General features: G+C 54.5%; 2 protein-coding genes across 2 annotated transcripts; one reads left to right on the forward strand and one right to left on the reverse strand.

Annotated features, from left to right (window-relative positions):
* The first annotated feature begins 1295 nt into the window (after positions 1-1295).
* On the forward strand, positions 1296-9214 carry TEX261 (testis expressed 261). The gene is made up of 6 exons (XM_061431982.1): positions 1296-1478; positions 2383-2462; positions 3586-3739; positions 5509-5576; positions 6275-6377; positions 6553-9214. Exons 1-6 carry the CDS (start codon positions 1409-1411, stop codon positions 6666-6668), a joined length of 591 nt encoding a protein of 196 aa, XP_061287966.1. The 5' UTR covers positions 1296-1408; the 3' UTR covers positions 6669-9214.
* On the reverse strand, positions 8410-15580 carry ANKRD53 (ankyrin repeat domain 53). The gene is made up of 6 exons (XM_061431977.1): positions 14793-15580; positions 14466-14607; positions 13985-14184; positions 12592-12756; positions 12126-12246; positions 8410-10578 (listed from the first exon to the last, which is right to left on the reverse strand). Exons 1-6 carry the CDS (start codon positions 15059-15061, stop codon positions 9859-9861), a joined length of 1617 nt encoding a protein of 538 aa, XP_061287961.1. The 5' UTR covers positions 15062-15580; the 3' UTR covers positions 8410-9858.
* Positions 15581-16722: the final 1142 nt, after the last annotated feature.

Genomic DNA, 16722 nt, shown 5'->3' on the forward strand with positions numbered 1-16722 from the left:
TGATACTCCATTGTATGCATGTACCATTTTGGTTATCCATTCATCTGTTGAATTGTTTTCTTTCCATCTTTCGACTAGAGTGAATAACGTTGTTATGAACATGAGTGTGCAAATATTCCTTTGGATCTCTACCTTGAATCAGTTCAGTTCAGTTCAGTCGCTCAGTCGTGTCTGATTCTTTGTGACCTCATGGACTGCAGCATGCCAGGATTTCCTGTTAATCACCAACTCCCAGAGTTTGCTCAAACTCATGTCCATTGAGTTGGTGATGCCATCCAACCATCTCATCCTCTGTCGTCCCCTTCTCCTCCTGCCTTCAATCTTTCCTAGCATCAGGGGCTTTTCTAAGAAGTCAGTTCTTTGCATCAGGCGGTCAAAGTATTGGAGCTTCAGCTTCAGTGTCAGTCCTCCCAATGAATATTCAGGACTGGTTTCCTTTAGGATGGACTGGTTTGATCTGCTCGTAGTCCCAGGGACTCTCAAGAGTACTTTCAATACTTCTGGGTATATACCCTGGAGTGAAATTTCTTGATAACATGGTAATTGTGTTCAATTTTTTGAGGAATATGTATTTATTTTTATGCATGAAAAATGTTCTGAGATAAACATACCAGAGGCCCCTTATACATTCCTTATCTTTGCATGCCTGTCTCCGCCACCAGACGGGGGACTTCTTGATGGGCTGTCCTGCTCTTTGCGGCCGCTCAGTTGGCCCTTCCAGAGGTGGAGTAAATTCAGCACCTAATGGACGAAGTCAACAGAGAGGGAGAGTTAGGCTTCAGGATGGCTCATCAAAGATGCCCCAGTTTCTACCTGTGCCACTTGTAGAGGTACAACCTGAGGCAAGTAACTTTCCTGGGATCGGATTAATTTCCATCCTGAACCTACAGCCTAGCCTTTAGCACATTGCCTGGCACTCGAGAATTTTGTTTCTTTTACCTCCAGGAGCAAAAGAAAGCCCTGGGCAACCTGCCTGGAGCCTTCTGGTCCGAGGCTGCTGGGGAGGGGTTGGGAGGCGAGGGATCACGCTCCAGACTGAACCAAGAGTGCACAGGGAGGGGCCGGAGGTGACCTTTCAAGCTCCGGTACTAGCGCCGCGTTCCGGCCCCTCAGGACCGGCTGTCCCGCCTCCCCGGGTTGCATTGCGTATCGTCTTCTGGGTGCAGCCGGGGGAGCCCGACGATCCGCCGGCACACGCCGCTGGGGCAGCAGCTGTTGGCCCTCCGCGCCGGTAGGCGGCGCTAGTCTTGACCCGGCCGAGGGCGGCTCTCGGGCCGGGCTGCTCTCGGTGGCGGCGCACGACCGTCCGCGGGGCGGGGACGCGGCGAAGGTGGCGGTGGCTCCTTGTCGCCCGAACCGGAGCGCGCAGGCCCGTCCCGTTGGTCGGGGGCGGGCGGGTGGCGGCGCCATGTGGTTCATGTACGTGCTGAGCTGGCTGTCGCTCTTCATCCAGGTGGCCTTCATCACGCTGGCCGTCGGTGAGAGTGCGCGACCCGGCCCCGCGCGGGCTCCCGCTCCGGCATCTGTGCCCGCCGGGGGTCGCATCACGAGGGCGCCGGGGCGACCGGCGAGACCCCCGCCCGGCCCTCCCGCCTTCGCAGCCCCCCTCCTGTCCCGCCTGGTCCTGCTTCTCCTCCTGGCCCCAGCAGCCTAGCTGACCGCGGGTCCTTCCAGGAGTCACAAAGTCCACCCCAGCGGTGCCCGGGAGAGGCTGCCTCAGATGCCCCTTGCCCGCGCACCGGCAACCAATGTCGCGCCCGTCCTCGCAGAGCCGGCCGCGCAGAACTTTTCCCGACCCCTACCGCCGGCCTTTCGCCTCTGGCCCTTCGTGCTTCCTACTCTCTGACACGCTTTCCCCTCCTTCCTACTGTTGATCCCAGCTGAGGTCTCAGCTCCTCCGAGAAGCCCTCCTTATGAGGTTTGATGGTCCAGCCGCGCCCTGTTCTTCCCCTAAAGTGGCACCTGTCACACTGGGATCGTCTGACTCCGTTACTGCTCAACCTCTCCCCCCGGCCCCCCCTCACAGTTGGGTCAGGGAGGGGACTTTGTCTGTCTCGTAGTGTGCCCAGCTCTCAGCCCAGCCTCTGGCATATTTATTGGATGAGTGAAAGAAATTCCCTTTTATGGGCCAGAGGTTAGGTTTGTGCTGAGGCATCAAATACAGGTTTCCATTCACTTTTATGAAATCTCTCCTTAGTTGCCTTGACAAAGTTTTACTTGTGACTTGGGAGGGTAACACCCGGGTTGTTTGGTTTGTTCCGTACCTCATGGACTCATGAAAGGTTGGGTGGGACCCAGCTGCAGATAGAGGGCTGATCAGGATGGTGGGAGTGACCCTGGCTAATGTTCTCCCTGTTCGCCTTGCTCTCCTCCCCCCTCCAGCCGCCGGACTTTATTACCTGGCCGAATTGATAGAAGAATACACAGTTGCAACCAGCAGGATCATAAAATACATGATCTGGGTAAGTGACAGCTTTCCCCAGGATCCCCCTCACTCTTGACCTCCCTCAAAAGGAGGAAGTGGGGAAAGTTTGGCCTGGGTGATGAGACCCCTGACCTTGCTGTTTCCTGAGGGTACCATCCCCCACCTCCCTGCCCTGTACCTGGTCCCCTGGGTCTGCTCTCCTGGGCCTAGGTCTTCCGGAGCTTCCTTCCCCAGTGGCATTGCTTCACTGCAGGCCTTGTTCTCGGTTCCTTAAGGTGAGAGCCAAGTGCCTGTTCTGTGTTGACAGGACCATGGCTTTGCCTTTGATTGTCTTCAGTGGTCTTAGCCCCTTGCTCTGTTCACAGCATTTAGAACTGAGAGGAACCTTAAGGACAGTTTTGAGTACTTGTTGAACCAAGTGACTTGTTCTAAGAGGGAGACACCGTCCGTGGCACAGGCCCTGCCCTGCTCAGGGCTCATGGAAGGCTTCTCTTCCTGATGATACAATCCTTGCCATCCGTGTCAAAGCCACAGGAGAGACTGCTGGTGGTTTCTGCAGCTGCAGGAGAGGCTGGGGAGGGGCTGGAGGCACATTTGAACAGGAGGAGTCCACTGCCTCTCAAATCACCTGCTGTCAGAGCCACTTTCTCTCTGGCATGACCTGAGGGAGTCAGTTGTGGAAACAAGACCATAGCTCTCAGCCCTGGGTTCAGGGACCAGCTCATAGGTGTTGATACAGGAGTTAGTCCTTCATTCAGCTAACTGCCTGCCATTTGTTATGCGCTGACAACTGTAAGTCCTTCAGAATGGTGGTTTTCAAACTGCAGGTGTGATTCATTGTTGGGTTGTGCAGTCAATTTAGTAGGTCATTATCAGCATTAAAAAGGGGGGGATGGAAAAGACTAGATTGAAATCTGAACTTTGATCACATCTATGTATGTGTGCTGGGGTCACAGTGTAAGCTGTGGGGTGCTGTCAGACAACCTCTGGGGTTAAAAAGTGCTGCCCTTTGGGAGCCGAGAGGCTAGTTGGGGAGGTCAGAACTGTGGCTGTGAAACAAGGAAAGACTGAAGCATGTTGCCCTGAGTAGGCTAGGGGTTAGTGAGTCCAGGAAGGCTGCCTGGAAGCAGCGCCCTGCACTGTGCGCCTCCGCTGTTCAGTTCTCCACAGCTGTGCTGATTGGCCTCTACGTTTTTGAACGCTTCCCCACCTACATGATTGGCGTTGGCCTCTTCACCAACCTTGTCTACTTTGGCCTCCTCCAGACCTTCCCCTTCATCATGCTGACCTCGCCTAACTTCATCCTGTCATGCGGTGAGAGGGGACGGAGTGGGAGGGACAGCTGAGGTGGGATGTGCCCAGCTCTGTCTATGGCACTGAAGAGGGAGGCAAACCACTGAGGTCCTCCAGGAGGTCAGGCTGGTTGGCAGTTGGGGCTCTCACATGTGAGGAACCGAGAGCCCACACTGGCTCTAGTGACTAGAATTTGGAGGACTGGGATGCTCAGAGAGGGATGGCTTTCCTGGGGCAGGTGGGGTTTGAAAGATTCGAGAAGGAAAAAGAAGTGGGTTGGCTGAGTAGTTACAGCCCTTAAGAAACCACTTGGCCAGGAAAAGCCCAAAGCCTTCCCCCGGCCTGCAGGCAGCGCTCATCCAGTCGTCTGGCCGTAGGCCATGATTAAGGTGAGCTTCGTGGGGCTGCGGGTCTCCTGCAGACAGCTGCCTTGGGGTAGACAAACGTGTTTGGAGGGCCCTGGCCTTCCTGCCTTTGCTCTGCCGCCAGTTTCTGACCTTAGCGTCTCCATCTGTTTAGTGATATTTGGGAAAGTCATTCGGCACATAGATGCTCTAGTTATTTCTGGAAAAGGTTCTAGACAGAATCTGGTTACCAGGATTGCCTTTTCTCCCTTCAGTTGTTACTGGTCATCATAGCCTTTTGTCAAGATGTCAGATGGAATTGGGGTTTCTTAGAGCTACTTTTCTATTTCTGTGAGAGAACCTGGAAAGAAACTGTCATTCACAGGAGGGCATGGTGTTCAAGCCAGGACTGAGTGCCTTGGTTTGATTCCCCTGAAAGATTTGTGGGGGTTGGTGTGAGGTGTCCTTCCTTGGACACTATGCCCCTCTTGCTTCTTCCTAGGTGGGAGGGTGCTCTCCACCCCCCACCCCCCACCTACAATGGCATGCTCCCTTGGCTTCCCGTTGTCACTCCTCAACTTGCCCTCTGGATGCCTGGGAGAGTTGTTCTGAAGGTCTGTGGGTGTAGGGCACCATCCTGTCTTTCGGCAGGCCCTTGCCCTAGAGCATGGCTAGGCCTGGCAGAGCTGTTGTCTCTGCTGTAGAAGGGGAGTGGCAAGAGGAGAAAAGAGGAAGGGCCCGTGCTGCTGCCAGCGAGGCGTATTTGAGGGGTGTTGGGTTTGAGGGGTGTCTGCCTTTCACTTCACCACAACAGGAACGCCTGTGTCTGAGCAGCGGGTCCCCAGGATCTCCCTCTGTCTGAATTTGGCTGCACATGAAGGAGGTTTGTGGGGATGCAGAACATACCAGTTCAGATCAGCCAGCCTTACCCTGGGGCAGGATAAGGAGAGACCCGCGTCCCCGGAACTTTGAGGAGCCCTGAGACTGCACTGCAAAACGTCCAGCAGATGGTGCCCTTTATTCCTGAGGAGTGAGCGCCTCTGTCTGTGGAGGGGACGCAGGAGCGAGTGCTCGGCGTGACTTCCTCCTCCCCCACCGCCCATGCAGAGCTCTCTTCAGGACTTAGGGCCGCTCTAGACCAAGTCATTTGGCACGGTGCTTTGGGCTGTGTAGCACTGAAGTCTCATTTTTATAACATTCAAGGAGTTTTTTATCTACTTCTGATTTAACTCATACACTCGGCAGTGGGCAGATAGGGGCTCGTTCTTTTGTTTTAACAGACGGGAACCTGAGTGCTGGAGAGTAGCGTGCTTGGCCCACGTTGCACTCTGGGTTGTGTGTAAAGTCAGGACCAAGACTTGGCTTCTGACCTCCGGGGCCTTGTGAAGGCTAAAAGTCTGTTTTATGTCATCCCTGAGACTGACTGACTCTTCATTCCCTCAACAGGGCTAGTGGTGGTGAATCATTACCTAGCATTTCAGTTTTTTGCAGAGGAATATTATCCTTTCTCAGAGGTAAGAAGTCTTCAGTATGTCTTCAGACTACTAACAGAGACAGCAGGGGTAAAGGGGATTTGTGTGATTTCTTTGTGTATTTGGCTGTGATTTGAAACAGACTATTCAGGGATAACACATTAAGAAAAAATAATATAGATGATTTTAGAAAGCTGTGAGTATGAGGAGCAATGACCCTTTGGCTGAGGAAGAAGGCCACTGCTGTCACCCAGTGAGTCCTTTGGGTCTCTCAGGACCCAGCCTGACATCCTAAGGTCAGGAAGGGGCGTGGGGTGACCTGGTCTGATGCACACCTCACAGGGCAGGGCTGGGCCACAACCTTGAACCCTGCTGCTCTAGTTTGAACCCTGGAGAAGAACAAGGTCACTTCTCCAGGAGATACGGGTCGGTCATGGTTTTGCCTTCCATCTATATCCTTCGGTTCAGAGGAGTTGCTTGTCCTGGTGACCAGGATTCAGGGATTTTGGCCTGAATCGTGGTCATCTTCAGTCTCCACCTTTCCCCACTGAATCTTCTCCTGGGGCTGTCCTGTCTCTGGGGCTGTCCTGTCTCTGCTTCCTGGGCCCTGGTCCCCTTCAGAGATCCCATGTGGGGTCGTCAGTGTGCACGTGACCAGCTTTCTAAGATACACAGTGACTGCTCCTGGACCGGCCTTGGCACCTCCGGGAGCATCATCTTCTCAGTGTCTCTGTTGCCAGGTCCTGGCCTATTTCACTTTCTGTCTGTGGATAATCCCGTTTGCGTTCTTCGTGTCGCTCTCGGCTGGGGAGAACGTCCTGCCCTCCACCATGCAGCCAGGAGGTGAGAAGAGGGTGGGAGGGGTCATGGTGGGAGGGCACCAGCAAGGCCTGAGCTGCTGGGGGAGCCAGAGCCCCCCTGTGATAGAGACACTTGAATTCTGGGTGGGCAGCACTGTGTTCACACACACACAAGCATACACGTACACACACTCATCTCCCTGCCTGTGTCTCCACAGATGACGTGGTCTCCAATTACTTCACCAAAGGCAAGCGGGGCAAACGCTTAGGGATCCTGGTTGTCTTCTCATTCATCAAAGAGGCCATCCTACCCAGTCGGCAGAAGATATACTGACCCCCTGGGGAGGGGATGCTGGCGCAGGAGCCAGAGAATCAGGCCCCTGGGCCTCCGCACTGGGTGGGGGCCGGGAGTTGGTCGGCACCTTCCCCCAGCCCTGGCCCTCCTTCCCTCCACTCCCCTGGAAGCCCTCATCCCCACCCTCCTCAGGAGGCTCAGCTCAGGTCAGATCTGATACTGCTGGAGGCTGAGACCTCAGAGGCTGCCAGGGAGGAGTCAGGGCCTGCTTAGGCAGGAGGCTACCACCCACCTGGGTGCACAGAAGCCGAGCCCCTGTGGCCCTCCTGCTTCCTCCTGTGATCGGTCAGGAGTTCTGGCTCAGCCCGGGCAGGTAGGGCCAGGGCCATGAAGCTGAAGAGCAGACAGTGATAACTGCCAGTGGGCAGATGGCCACGGGAGGGGCTGTGACTTAGCACTTGCAAGTTTTTGCTGTTGAACTGTGAATTCTGTCCAAGTGCTGATTCCCATTTGAATAAAGATTCTAGGTGGCACTGTTGCCTTAATACCCTGAAAGTTCATCTTCCTTTCTTCCTGCAGACCTCCCACCCGGACTGGCTTTGCTGCACCAGGGCTCTTTTTCCATGTTTGGGTCTCGCCCTTCCGAAGGGACCGTTCTTGTGGCCCATAGTGGGAAGGGGACGGAGATGAGGAGCCGAACCTGGTGGGGGGATGGGGAGTGGAAGTGGAGGCAACCTTTCTTAATCCCCTTCTCCCTTCTTCCGTCTCTTCTTTCCCCTGGGGCTCTGTGACTGCCAGGCTGGAGGCAGAGAGGGGATAGTGTGAGACTGGGTTAGATTTTTCAGGAGAACATGTATAATATCCTATTTGTAAGTCTTGTCGTAGGGAAGAGGAGTGGTTTCTGGCTGATTTCTGTCTTGGGCTTGAGGAGAAACAATAAAAATTGGCTTCCTGGACTACAGCCTGTTGTGTAAGAAACTGGTGGTGGGAGAAGCTGTCTGTTACTCTAAGAGCACACAGGGCCGGCCCTCTCTTCTGAGTGGTCGTGGCTCCTAGGAGGTGAGTGTCTTCTCAGAAGACAGGCCAGGTCCTGGGCACAGGGCAGCATTTGTCGACCTTGCACTCCAACTCTAGTGCCTTCCAAGTCCTCAGCAGTGTGTGTGGGAATGAAGTCCCGTGGGAGCCATTACCGGCACGTCCTATACCTCAGAGCAAAGCAGGCAGGTGCAGAGACGGACAGCACGCCTATGGTACCGTTCAGCCACTGGGAGACCTCTGTGCTTGAAAACCTTGTTTCTACCTCCTGCCTCCAGTCCCACCATAGCCCTTCATTTCCTTGGCTTTAGTATTGGCTTTCTCTTAAAAATAATCAGCCTTCCCCTTTCCTGGGGAGGAGCAGCCATTTTGGCCTCCTCTCAGTGGTGCTGAGATGGCCAGGCTCTTCTGTCCTATGCAGACAAGGCAGGACAAGGCCAAGGAGGCTGGAGGCCAGTGTCCTGACTGCTGGCCAGCAGCCGGCCTTGCTGTCTCTTGCTGTCTCTTTCTCACCAGTGGCAGCTTTGCCCCTCCATTCACTCCACTGCTTGTGTTCCAGGGGTTGCCAGCAGCCTTGTGCTAAGTCCAGCGGACCCTTTTCACGTCTCTTTCTGCATCTCTGCAGCGTTGGGCAGGTTTCATCACTGCCAGCTTCCCAAGCCCTTTTGTGGCTGGTTCTCCCTCTCTGCTCCCTTCCAGGCCAGTGCAGGCTCCTCCCCTCGCCCTGTGCACAGAGTTCTGTCTTGGGTTCCCTGGAGGAGCCTGTCCCTGCTCACGGCTTCACGGAATTGAGAGCTGACCTCCAGCCCCAGCATCCCTTTTGGTCCTCTGAACCACAGTTCTGCTGCCTTGGGGCACGCAGACAAATCTTGTCTTCTGCATACCTGCCTTTTTTGGGTACCTGCTTTGGCCCGAAGATCACTCAGGAGCCCAACCAGACACCTGGTTTCTCTTTCTGCCCAGACATCTAACAACTGTCAAGTTTACCTTCTTAACCTCTCTTCATTTGAGCCACTCCCACGGTCATCAGCTTTCACCTGGATTGTTGTGACAGCCTCCTTTGGCTTCTCTATCCCACAGCTGGAGTTGTCTTTCTAATGCATAGTTGATCCAGTCACTCTCTGGCTTACAACCTTCCATGGCTCTCCGCTGCCCTCAGGATAAAATCCAGACCCCTTAGCATGGCTCGTGAGACTCGTGGAGTCTTGGTTCCTGCTTGCCTCTCTGGCCTCTTCACGGGCCACTTTGCACTCTGAATTTCAGCCTCCTGTATCCAGAAATGCCCCGTTGCTTCTCCTTCATTTTACTCACCTGGGTACCTTCTCTGTCAGTTCTCAACTTAGACTTCACTTCCTCCAAGGAACTCTGAATGTCCCGTCTCCCTCCAGCACACCACACAGATGACTCTGGTCTTACTTGCCTGCTGACTGCTCTGTCTCCCCACTAGACTGTAAGCTCCTTGAGGGCAGGGACTGTCCAGTTTTTGTATCAACAGCGCCTAGCTTGGCACCTGGCACATAGAAAGTACTCAATAAATGTTTGTTTAATGAGTGATTTGCAGTGACGTGTACAGGGGCTAGCAGGGGATCCAGGGGAGCTTCCTGGAGGAAATACAGGTGCTTTCAGTCTCCACTTGAAGCCACAGGACCTCCCTCCATCCTCCATATAGAAACTGCCTCTGCTTCTCTGAACTGCAGAGACCCCAGTGGCAACTGGGATGAAGGAAGACCAGCGTGGCAGGAAAGCCAATGGCAGGGTGACACTCTAGCCTTCCTCCTTCCTGTTCTGGATCTGGAAATGCAGAATGAGGCTTAGAACCTGCAGCAGGAAGGACTTAATATGAACAAGAGGCAGAATTTCAAAGTGGTCCCTCCTCCTGGAATCTTCACCCCTGGTGCGCTGTTTGGGGTGGGCGGGGGAGATGGGGACGCCAAGGTGTCACTTTTCCAATGCCAGGGCCCAGAACAGAGGGATCCCCACTCTGAGCCTTGGGATACGGCCCTAACTTGGATCTCCTGGGGGAGATTCCTTTGTGGAGAGAAGGGGATCTGGGGTCTGTGGGGGAGGAGGCTGCCAGCCTTGAGCTTGAGGGTGGGCAGCCTGTGGGCACTCCCCCTTCCTCCCCATCCACACAGAATCACCACACCTCAGCCTTCACTGCGCAGTCTCCAGTGGAGAGGCTACCAAAGTAAGTTTAAGGGAGGGGTGGTTTAGGGGAAGGCAGAGCGGGGAGTCCTTGATGGGCTCGCACAGCCGCCAGGAAGGCCTCGTCGAATGTCTCTCGCAGGTTCATGCTCAGCGTGTCGGTCCAGAAGCTGCTGTCACCCAAGTGCCGCTTCCGGGGCACATCTTCCATAGCGACAGAGCAGAAGTCCTGGGGCACCTTCATTCTGTAGGGCCGCACCGAGGGGTGCAGCTCGCGGATTACCACTTCGAAAGGCAGCCGGGGCACAGGCGCCACCTGGCGGCCGGCCACCGTGCGCAGGTGCGCGCCACCGTGCCCGTCGGACCTCACCTCCACGAAGCAGCGGAAGTCACGCTCTGGCCTGGGGTCGGGATGCACGCCCAGGCGGACGCCCTGTGGGTAGCCGATCTGGGCGGTGGGGGACCTGGTGGGATTGCTGCTAAGATTCCACACCTTGGGCCGCCTGATCGTGGGCGGCTTGTAGATGGGCACAGACATCACCAAGGGCAGATTGGGCTGCTGTATCTGTTGCAGGCGTGCCTCCGGGGAGGGGTGGAAGCTCGTGGGAGGCCACAGTACCCCGTCCTTGCAGGTCTTGGAGAGGGCAGTGGCCCGGGGTGGAGCACGGGGCTCTCGCTGAACACTGGGTATTAGGGACTGGTCTTGGAGTAGCAACTTGTGATGGAGCCACTTCTTGAAGTCAGCTTCTCTCAGAATTTGGTGCTCCTTCTGCAACATCAGAAGGCACAAGATACTTCTGGACAGCTGCTCCCCCTGTGTTTCTGTGAAAGCAGGCCCTGTGGCTGTAGCCCTGGAAACCTCAGGTCTAATTGAGCAGATACCTTGCTGCCTTTTGCGAGCCCAGAGTCTGATGAGAGGAAACCCCTGCCTTGTGGGAGCCCTTGTTCTGATGAGGAAAATACTGCCTGGAGGGGCCCCTGGCTCATGCGACAGAGAGCCTTTCCCACAGGGGAGACCTCCAATCAGATGGAGACTCGGCCTCTGCCCTAGGTGAGGTCTCTAGCTTGAGTGGGGAGGCCCAATCCCTGCCCTATGGAAATGCTTGAGACTCCTGCATCCCCCATAAAGGTGTTCCCAGCCTGTCTTAAAAGTTTCTGGTTTGATGGGGGGCAAAGGCAAATGAGTGGTACAAACTTATCCTTGACCCTGGAAGGAAAGAGCAGAAAAGTCTGGAAGGCCAGCAACTGGATGGAGCACATCTGAGCAGGCTTCTTGGAAGTGGAGGCCTTGAGCAGTCAGGGTAGGGAGAGAGACAGTTGGCTGGTGCTCCAGACTGGATGGCGATGCTCTCTGTCCCTCCTTCAACTAGAGCTGAACCTTCAGCTTGTCACAGAACCACCCCTTCCTCCCTCCCTGTCTCAGTTCCCAGACTGTTGCTAAGCAGTCAGGTGGTTTGGAGACTGACCCAGCTCCAGAGGTAGGCCCCCCGATTAGGCTAAGCCAATCATCATAATTCCATCAGCCTTGCCCCAGACTTCAGTCAGTCAGCACATGGCTTTCCTTGAGCTCTAGGGATTGGAACAAGAATGCACAGGTGATCCAGTTGAGGCCAACAAGAGATAAGGAGAAATCTTCAAGGGGCTTCGGGGAAATTTTAGAGACACAGGAACAGATGGGCTTTGCCTCCTCTGGATACACACGTGACTGTGAGAACTGGGTGAACCAACAGAGGGTATGACAGGGAAAATGAGAGGAATGAAGCTGGAACAGAGCTGAAATACCAGACTTTGGCAGCCCCAAAGCCCTCCCCACCCCTGGATCCACTTAGGAGTCCCAGCATCTTCTTTTGGAGTTTCCTGGTTCTTGCATTCTGTGTACCTATACCTAGCATTAAAATCCTTTACTCTCCTTTTCTGCCCCAGTCAAGGTCTGACATTGATCTGGGCCCCTGCCAAGTTTCTAGCTTATCAGCCTCCAGCTCACATCTGATTCCTCGTCTATTCTGAATTTGCACTTCCTGATGTATACCATACTCTCATGGGCTCCCTTGCCCCTCCACAGGGCTGTCTGTTCCTTCTACCAGGTCAGCTCTTCCCTGATTGTTCATATAGCCAACCGCCACCAACCTATATAGACTCCTCAGCATTATCCCTCTGGCACGCACCCTCCTGGAGCTCCCTCCTCAGAGGAGGGGGGAGGCTCTTTCTGGATGGGACCACTTCTAGCCACTCTTCTAACTAACCACACATGGGAGTCATGCTCACACACCTGGGTCACAGCTGATGCCCAGTGCCCCTGCCCACCCTACCCCTTACTTGATACTCAGTCAGGTAGTCCTCCTCCATGAGGGCCAGCTGGTCCTTGAGCCTCTTCAGTTTCCTCATCTCATGGGCAAAGTCCTCCTTGTCCCGTTTCCACATGGCATCTTTCAAGAACCTGGTGCCAAGGCAGGGGTGTGTCATTCCTTCAGCTTCACCCTGGGCTGGGAAGACTGGCTGCTGCTGAGGCCCTGGGTGAGGGTAGGGGGAGCCACCAGAGATGAGGTGAGCAAGATGGACCATCCCCCGTCTGGCTAACTACTTCCCTGGTGGTGAGAAAGGAAAGTGATCACCACCTTTCGGCTGAAGGGCTAGGACCTTGACGTAATGCTAAACTCCAGGGGTGAGGCCCTGTGGAGAGCCCCAGGAATAACATCCTGGAGAGGGTTCTCCTCCGCAGACTCATCCTTGGGTGAGGGCCCTGGGGAAGGGTGGCAGATGGGGGTAGTTCTCACACCCTCACCGGGCACAGACTCGGTGGTTCCATATTTTGCAGTAGTCAATGGGCTTGCAGCCTGTGGCATCTTGTGCGTGGACGTTGGCACCTTTCTGCACCAGGACTTTGACACAGCTCAGCAGGCCTTCGCGGGCTGCCAGATGCAGAGGTGTGGAGCCATTGCACGTCTGACTGGAGGGCCCGCCAGGGAGAAGAGGGGAGAAAGGAAGGATGAAGGGCATCAGATGGGCAAACCAGCTCCTAGGTCTGCTGTGCCACTAGTCCACTGGGTAACCCTGGCACGTCCTTTCTCTCTGTACCTCAGTTTCAACTGTTGAAGGAGGGTTTGGATTGAGTGAACAGCTAAAGTCTGATTATGGAGTATGTAACCATGAGGACCTACCAAAAGGAGAGCTGGGTTGGCTGGAGTGCAGAGACCATGAACCTCATCTCCTCTTGAACCACCCCGGCCTCCTCCCCCTTCCCCACGCCTGGCCTTGGCCCACAAGGCCTGTGTGACCAGGGCCCTCTTCCTCCCCAACTTCGTCTTCTGACCTTGCTCCATTCTCTCCCAACATGGCCTTTGCACCTCTGCCTGGAATAATTTTCCCTGGCTCTTCACCTGGCCAGCTCCTCTCAGTCCTCTCCTTAGAGGTAACTGCCCATTCCCAAATAGGTCTTCTTGTCCCCTTTACTCACAGCTCCATCACTCTTCATAACTGCTTACCACACTCTGTCATTTTGTTCATTTGTTTGCTAGTTGACTGGCCATGCCTACATTAGTATGTCAGCTTTAGGAGGGCAGGGACCATGGCTGTTACATTCACCGTATTCCTCAATTCTGGCCCAGTGCTCAGCACGTTAGATGCTGGATAAATATTTTTAATGAATGCAGTCTCCTCTAAGCCATGCATTCACTTTCTCAATTATTACAGTAGTCTCATGTGATAGGCATTGTCATCTACCCAAATTTCAGTTGAAGACACTGAGGCAGTAGTTCCTAAACTCTGCTGCCAAAACAGAAACAGCTGGGGCTCTTGTGCACTTTCAAAGCCCGGGCCACATCCCAGGCCAATTAAATGACAGACTCCTTTGGATTGAAACACAGGCATTGGTATTTTTGAAGCTCCCCAGGTGATTCCAGTGTACAGACAGGTTTGGGAACCAGAGCACTGAGACTTAGCCTTGAGTGATTTGCCTGAGGTTTTTCTGTCTGCTGGCAGGTAGTAAAACTGGGACATGAAGTAGGTCTGCCCTCTTTCAAAGCCTCTCAGCCACTACCACGTGACTGCTTCATGTGGGAACAAGTTCCTGGTATCCCACAGCTCTTCTCCCTCTCCTCCTTGAATCTTCCTGCCTGGAAGTGGGGTTCTTATCTGCCCAGCCTGCCAGCCCCTCTCCCCACACAGGCTGGACTCACGTGTTGAGGGCCGCCCCTTGCTTAATCAGATAGTGAATGCAGGCGAGGGCCACAGTCTTGTTGTCACCATGGATGACAAGGTGCAGAGGTGTCTGGCCATTGTTGGTGGGCAGGTTTACGGGAAACTTGTACTCCTCCACCAAGACCTGCAGGCATGCAAGCTTGCCACTCTGGGCTGCAAAGTGGATGGCAGTGAAACCCTGCAGGGGCCAGAGGAGACAGGAAGTGGTTGAGCAGGACTGGGCCGGGTGTCCCACAACCTAACCTAGAGAGGATTTCTTGGGATTACCCTCGCCTCTTCTCTGTGCTCCCGGGAATCCCACGGTCCCCTTCCCACTCCCTTATCTCGCTTCCCCAAAATTGCCCTCCAGACGGTAGAAAGGTGAATTAGAGTCACTCCTTGCCAGGTAACCACTGTGTGCGGAGCTCTTTGTAGGGTGGAGAAGACTTCGGTTGCTGCCCCTGCACTCCAAGGCCTTACCTTGTCATCGGCCAGGATTTCGCCACGATGCCGATTTAAACAGAACCGCAACCATTCCAGGTTGCCCAATGAGGCCGCGAACAGTTGGTAGTAGCTTCCTCCCATCGCCCTCCGGTCCCACTCCTCGGCTAGACTCATGGAACTGGAGCCGGGAGTGGGGAGGATGGTGGGCGTGAGCCTAGAAGCCGGCCCAGGGCGCGCCGGGCGGCAGGGCGATGGGGAAGTGACAGTCGTCGGGGGCCCTGGGCACCTCTTGGGAGGTCAGTCCGGCCCGGCCTGAGCCCTCCCCTCCCCGCCCCGACGCCCGCACATCACGCCCGCGCCCACCTGCGCCGCCGGACCGCCGACTCTTTGCGGGTGGTTGAGCCCTTCTTTGCCAGTTGCAGGTGTACGTCCCCGGAGAGGTACCGCCGCCTGATGGGTGCCGCCGCCGCCGCCCACCTGACGAAGTGCCAGCTGGCACTACGGGCGGAGGCCGGCAGGGACTCCCGGACTAGGGGCGTGGTGGAGGGGCGGGAACTGCGCGCCTCTCTGGCCGGGTCACCGACCGGTTGGTTACCCCACCCCACGGCCCACGCGTCCTGGAGACTCGGCATCTCAACACCCCACACGGAAAGACGAGTAGCTTTTGTTTCTGATTATAAAACTAATAAGTGCTGATTGTAACAAAACAAAACAGAAGGGCAATGAAGATATTAAAAATCACAACCCCATTACCCACAGAAATCATGATCTATTTCGCTATGTGTATGCATATTCCTGCCTCTTTTCATTCAGCCTTATACCATGAACTAGCTTCCGTTGTCAGTCCACATACTAAACGTGAATTATGACGCAACCATAGCCCGGCATCATAATGGATGCGCTGCCATTTCACTTGTGATATCCGGGGCTTTCGGGTGGCCCAGTGGTAAAGAATCTGCCAGCAATGCAGGAGACTTAAGAGACGCAAGTTCGATCCCTGGGTCAGGAAGATCCCCTGGAGGAGGGCATGGAAGCCCTCTCCAGTATTCTTGCCTGAAGAATTCCATGGACAGAGGAGCCTGGCAGGCTACAGCGCAAGGTCGCAAAGAGTCGGACATGACAGAAGTGACTTAGCACGCACCCTTGGAGAAGGCAATGGCAACCCACTCCAGTACTCTTGCCTGGGAAATCCCATGGACTGAGGAGCCTGGTAGGCTACAGTCTACCGGGTCGCTAAGAGTCGGACACGACTGAGCGACTTCACTTTCACTTTTCACTTTCATGCACTGGAGGAGGAAATGGCAACCCACTCCAGTATTCTTGCCTGGAGAATCCCAGGGATGGGAACCTGGTGGTCTGCCGTCTATGGGGTCACACTGAGTCGGAAACGACTGATGTGACTTAGCAGCAGCAGCAGCACGCACCCTGGGTATCCAGTTGTAGCTGTGGGGGTAAACACTGCCATCAAGGGGAGAAAGGAAGCCTGAAAGACACACCCTCAGGAGGTAGGAGAGAGAATGCCTGCATCTTGAGACCAGATTTAGAGAAAAGCAGGAATCTGAGTGCCTATCACATTGTGGGGGTGGAGATGAGTCTGTGCCAGACAGGAACTCCAGAGAGCAGGTCATGTCTTTTCACCAGATTTCCAAGTTGTGTGCCCATTGTCTTATCTGTTCTCCCAAGTACTCTCAGGGAATGGGCCAAATTTGAATGAATCCTTTGCTTCAGTTCAAAGCAGTTCCAAAGGATCAGCAGACTGTAGCTGATCTGGTGTTCTCACCTATCCACTGCATGTCTCAGAGACTGGAAGTTACATGAAGCTTTCAGTACCAGGGAGATGGTTTAATCAGGCTAGCACCTGAGTATCCTGCTTAATTTTAATGATCCCATAAGGGATCTAAAATGTAATTCCAATGTCTCTTGAACTGCCGAGAGCTGGAGTGAGTTTATCTTAAATCCCTATGCCTGGCTTTCACTTCTGGAATGGGGCACTCTGTTGACCCATTGTCCTACTAGAATCGGTGAAGATTATTTTACAAACCAATTGTCAAAGTCTCTGACATTTTCCTAAGGGCATACAGCAAATAAAGGAATTTATTCAAGAAAATCTACTCAATCTCAGCCAGAACAGTGAGAGTCTGTAGCACTTAAGCAGCAACCTGCTCCTTCCCTCTTCTCTACCCATCTCAAAGCAATGCTTGAAGCTCTGATCCAGGTGGGTATGGCCAAGAGAATGGGTCTCTTTTTCCTCTCAGCTCCCAGTCGAGATATAGGATATCTCACTGAAAGAAGC

Source organism: Bos javanicus, chromosome 11 (assembly GCF_032452875.1).
Source record: "Bos javanicus breed banteng chromosome 11, ARS-OSU_banteng_1.0, whole genome shotgun sequence".
Lineage (NCBI taxonomy): Eukaryota > Metazoa > Chordata > Mammalia > Artiodactyla > Bovidae > Bos > Bos javanicus.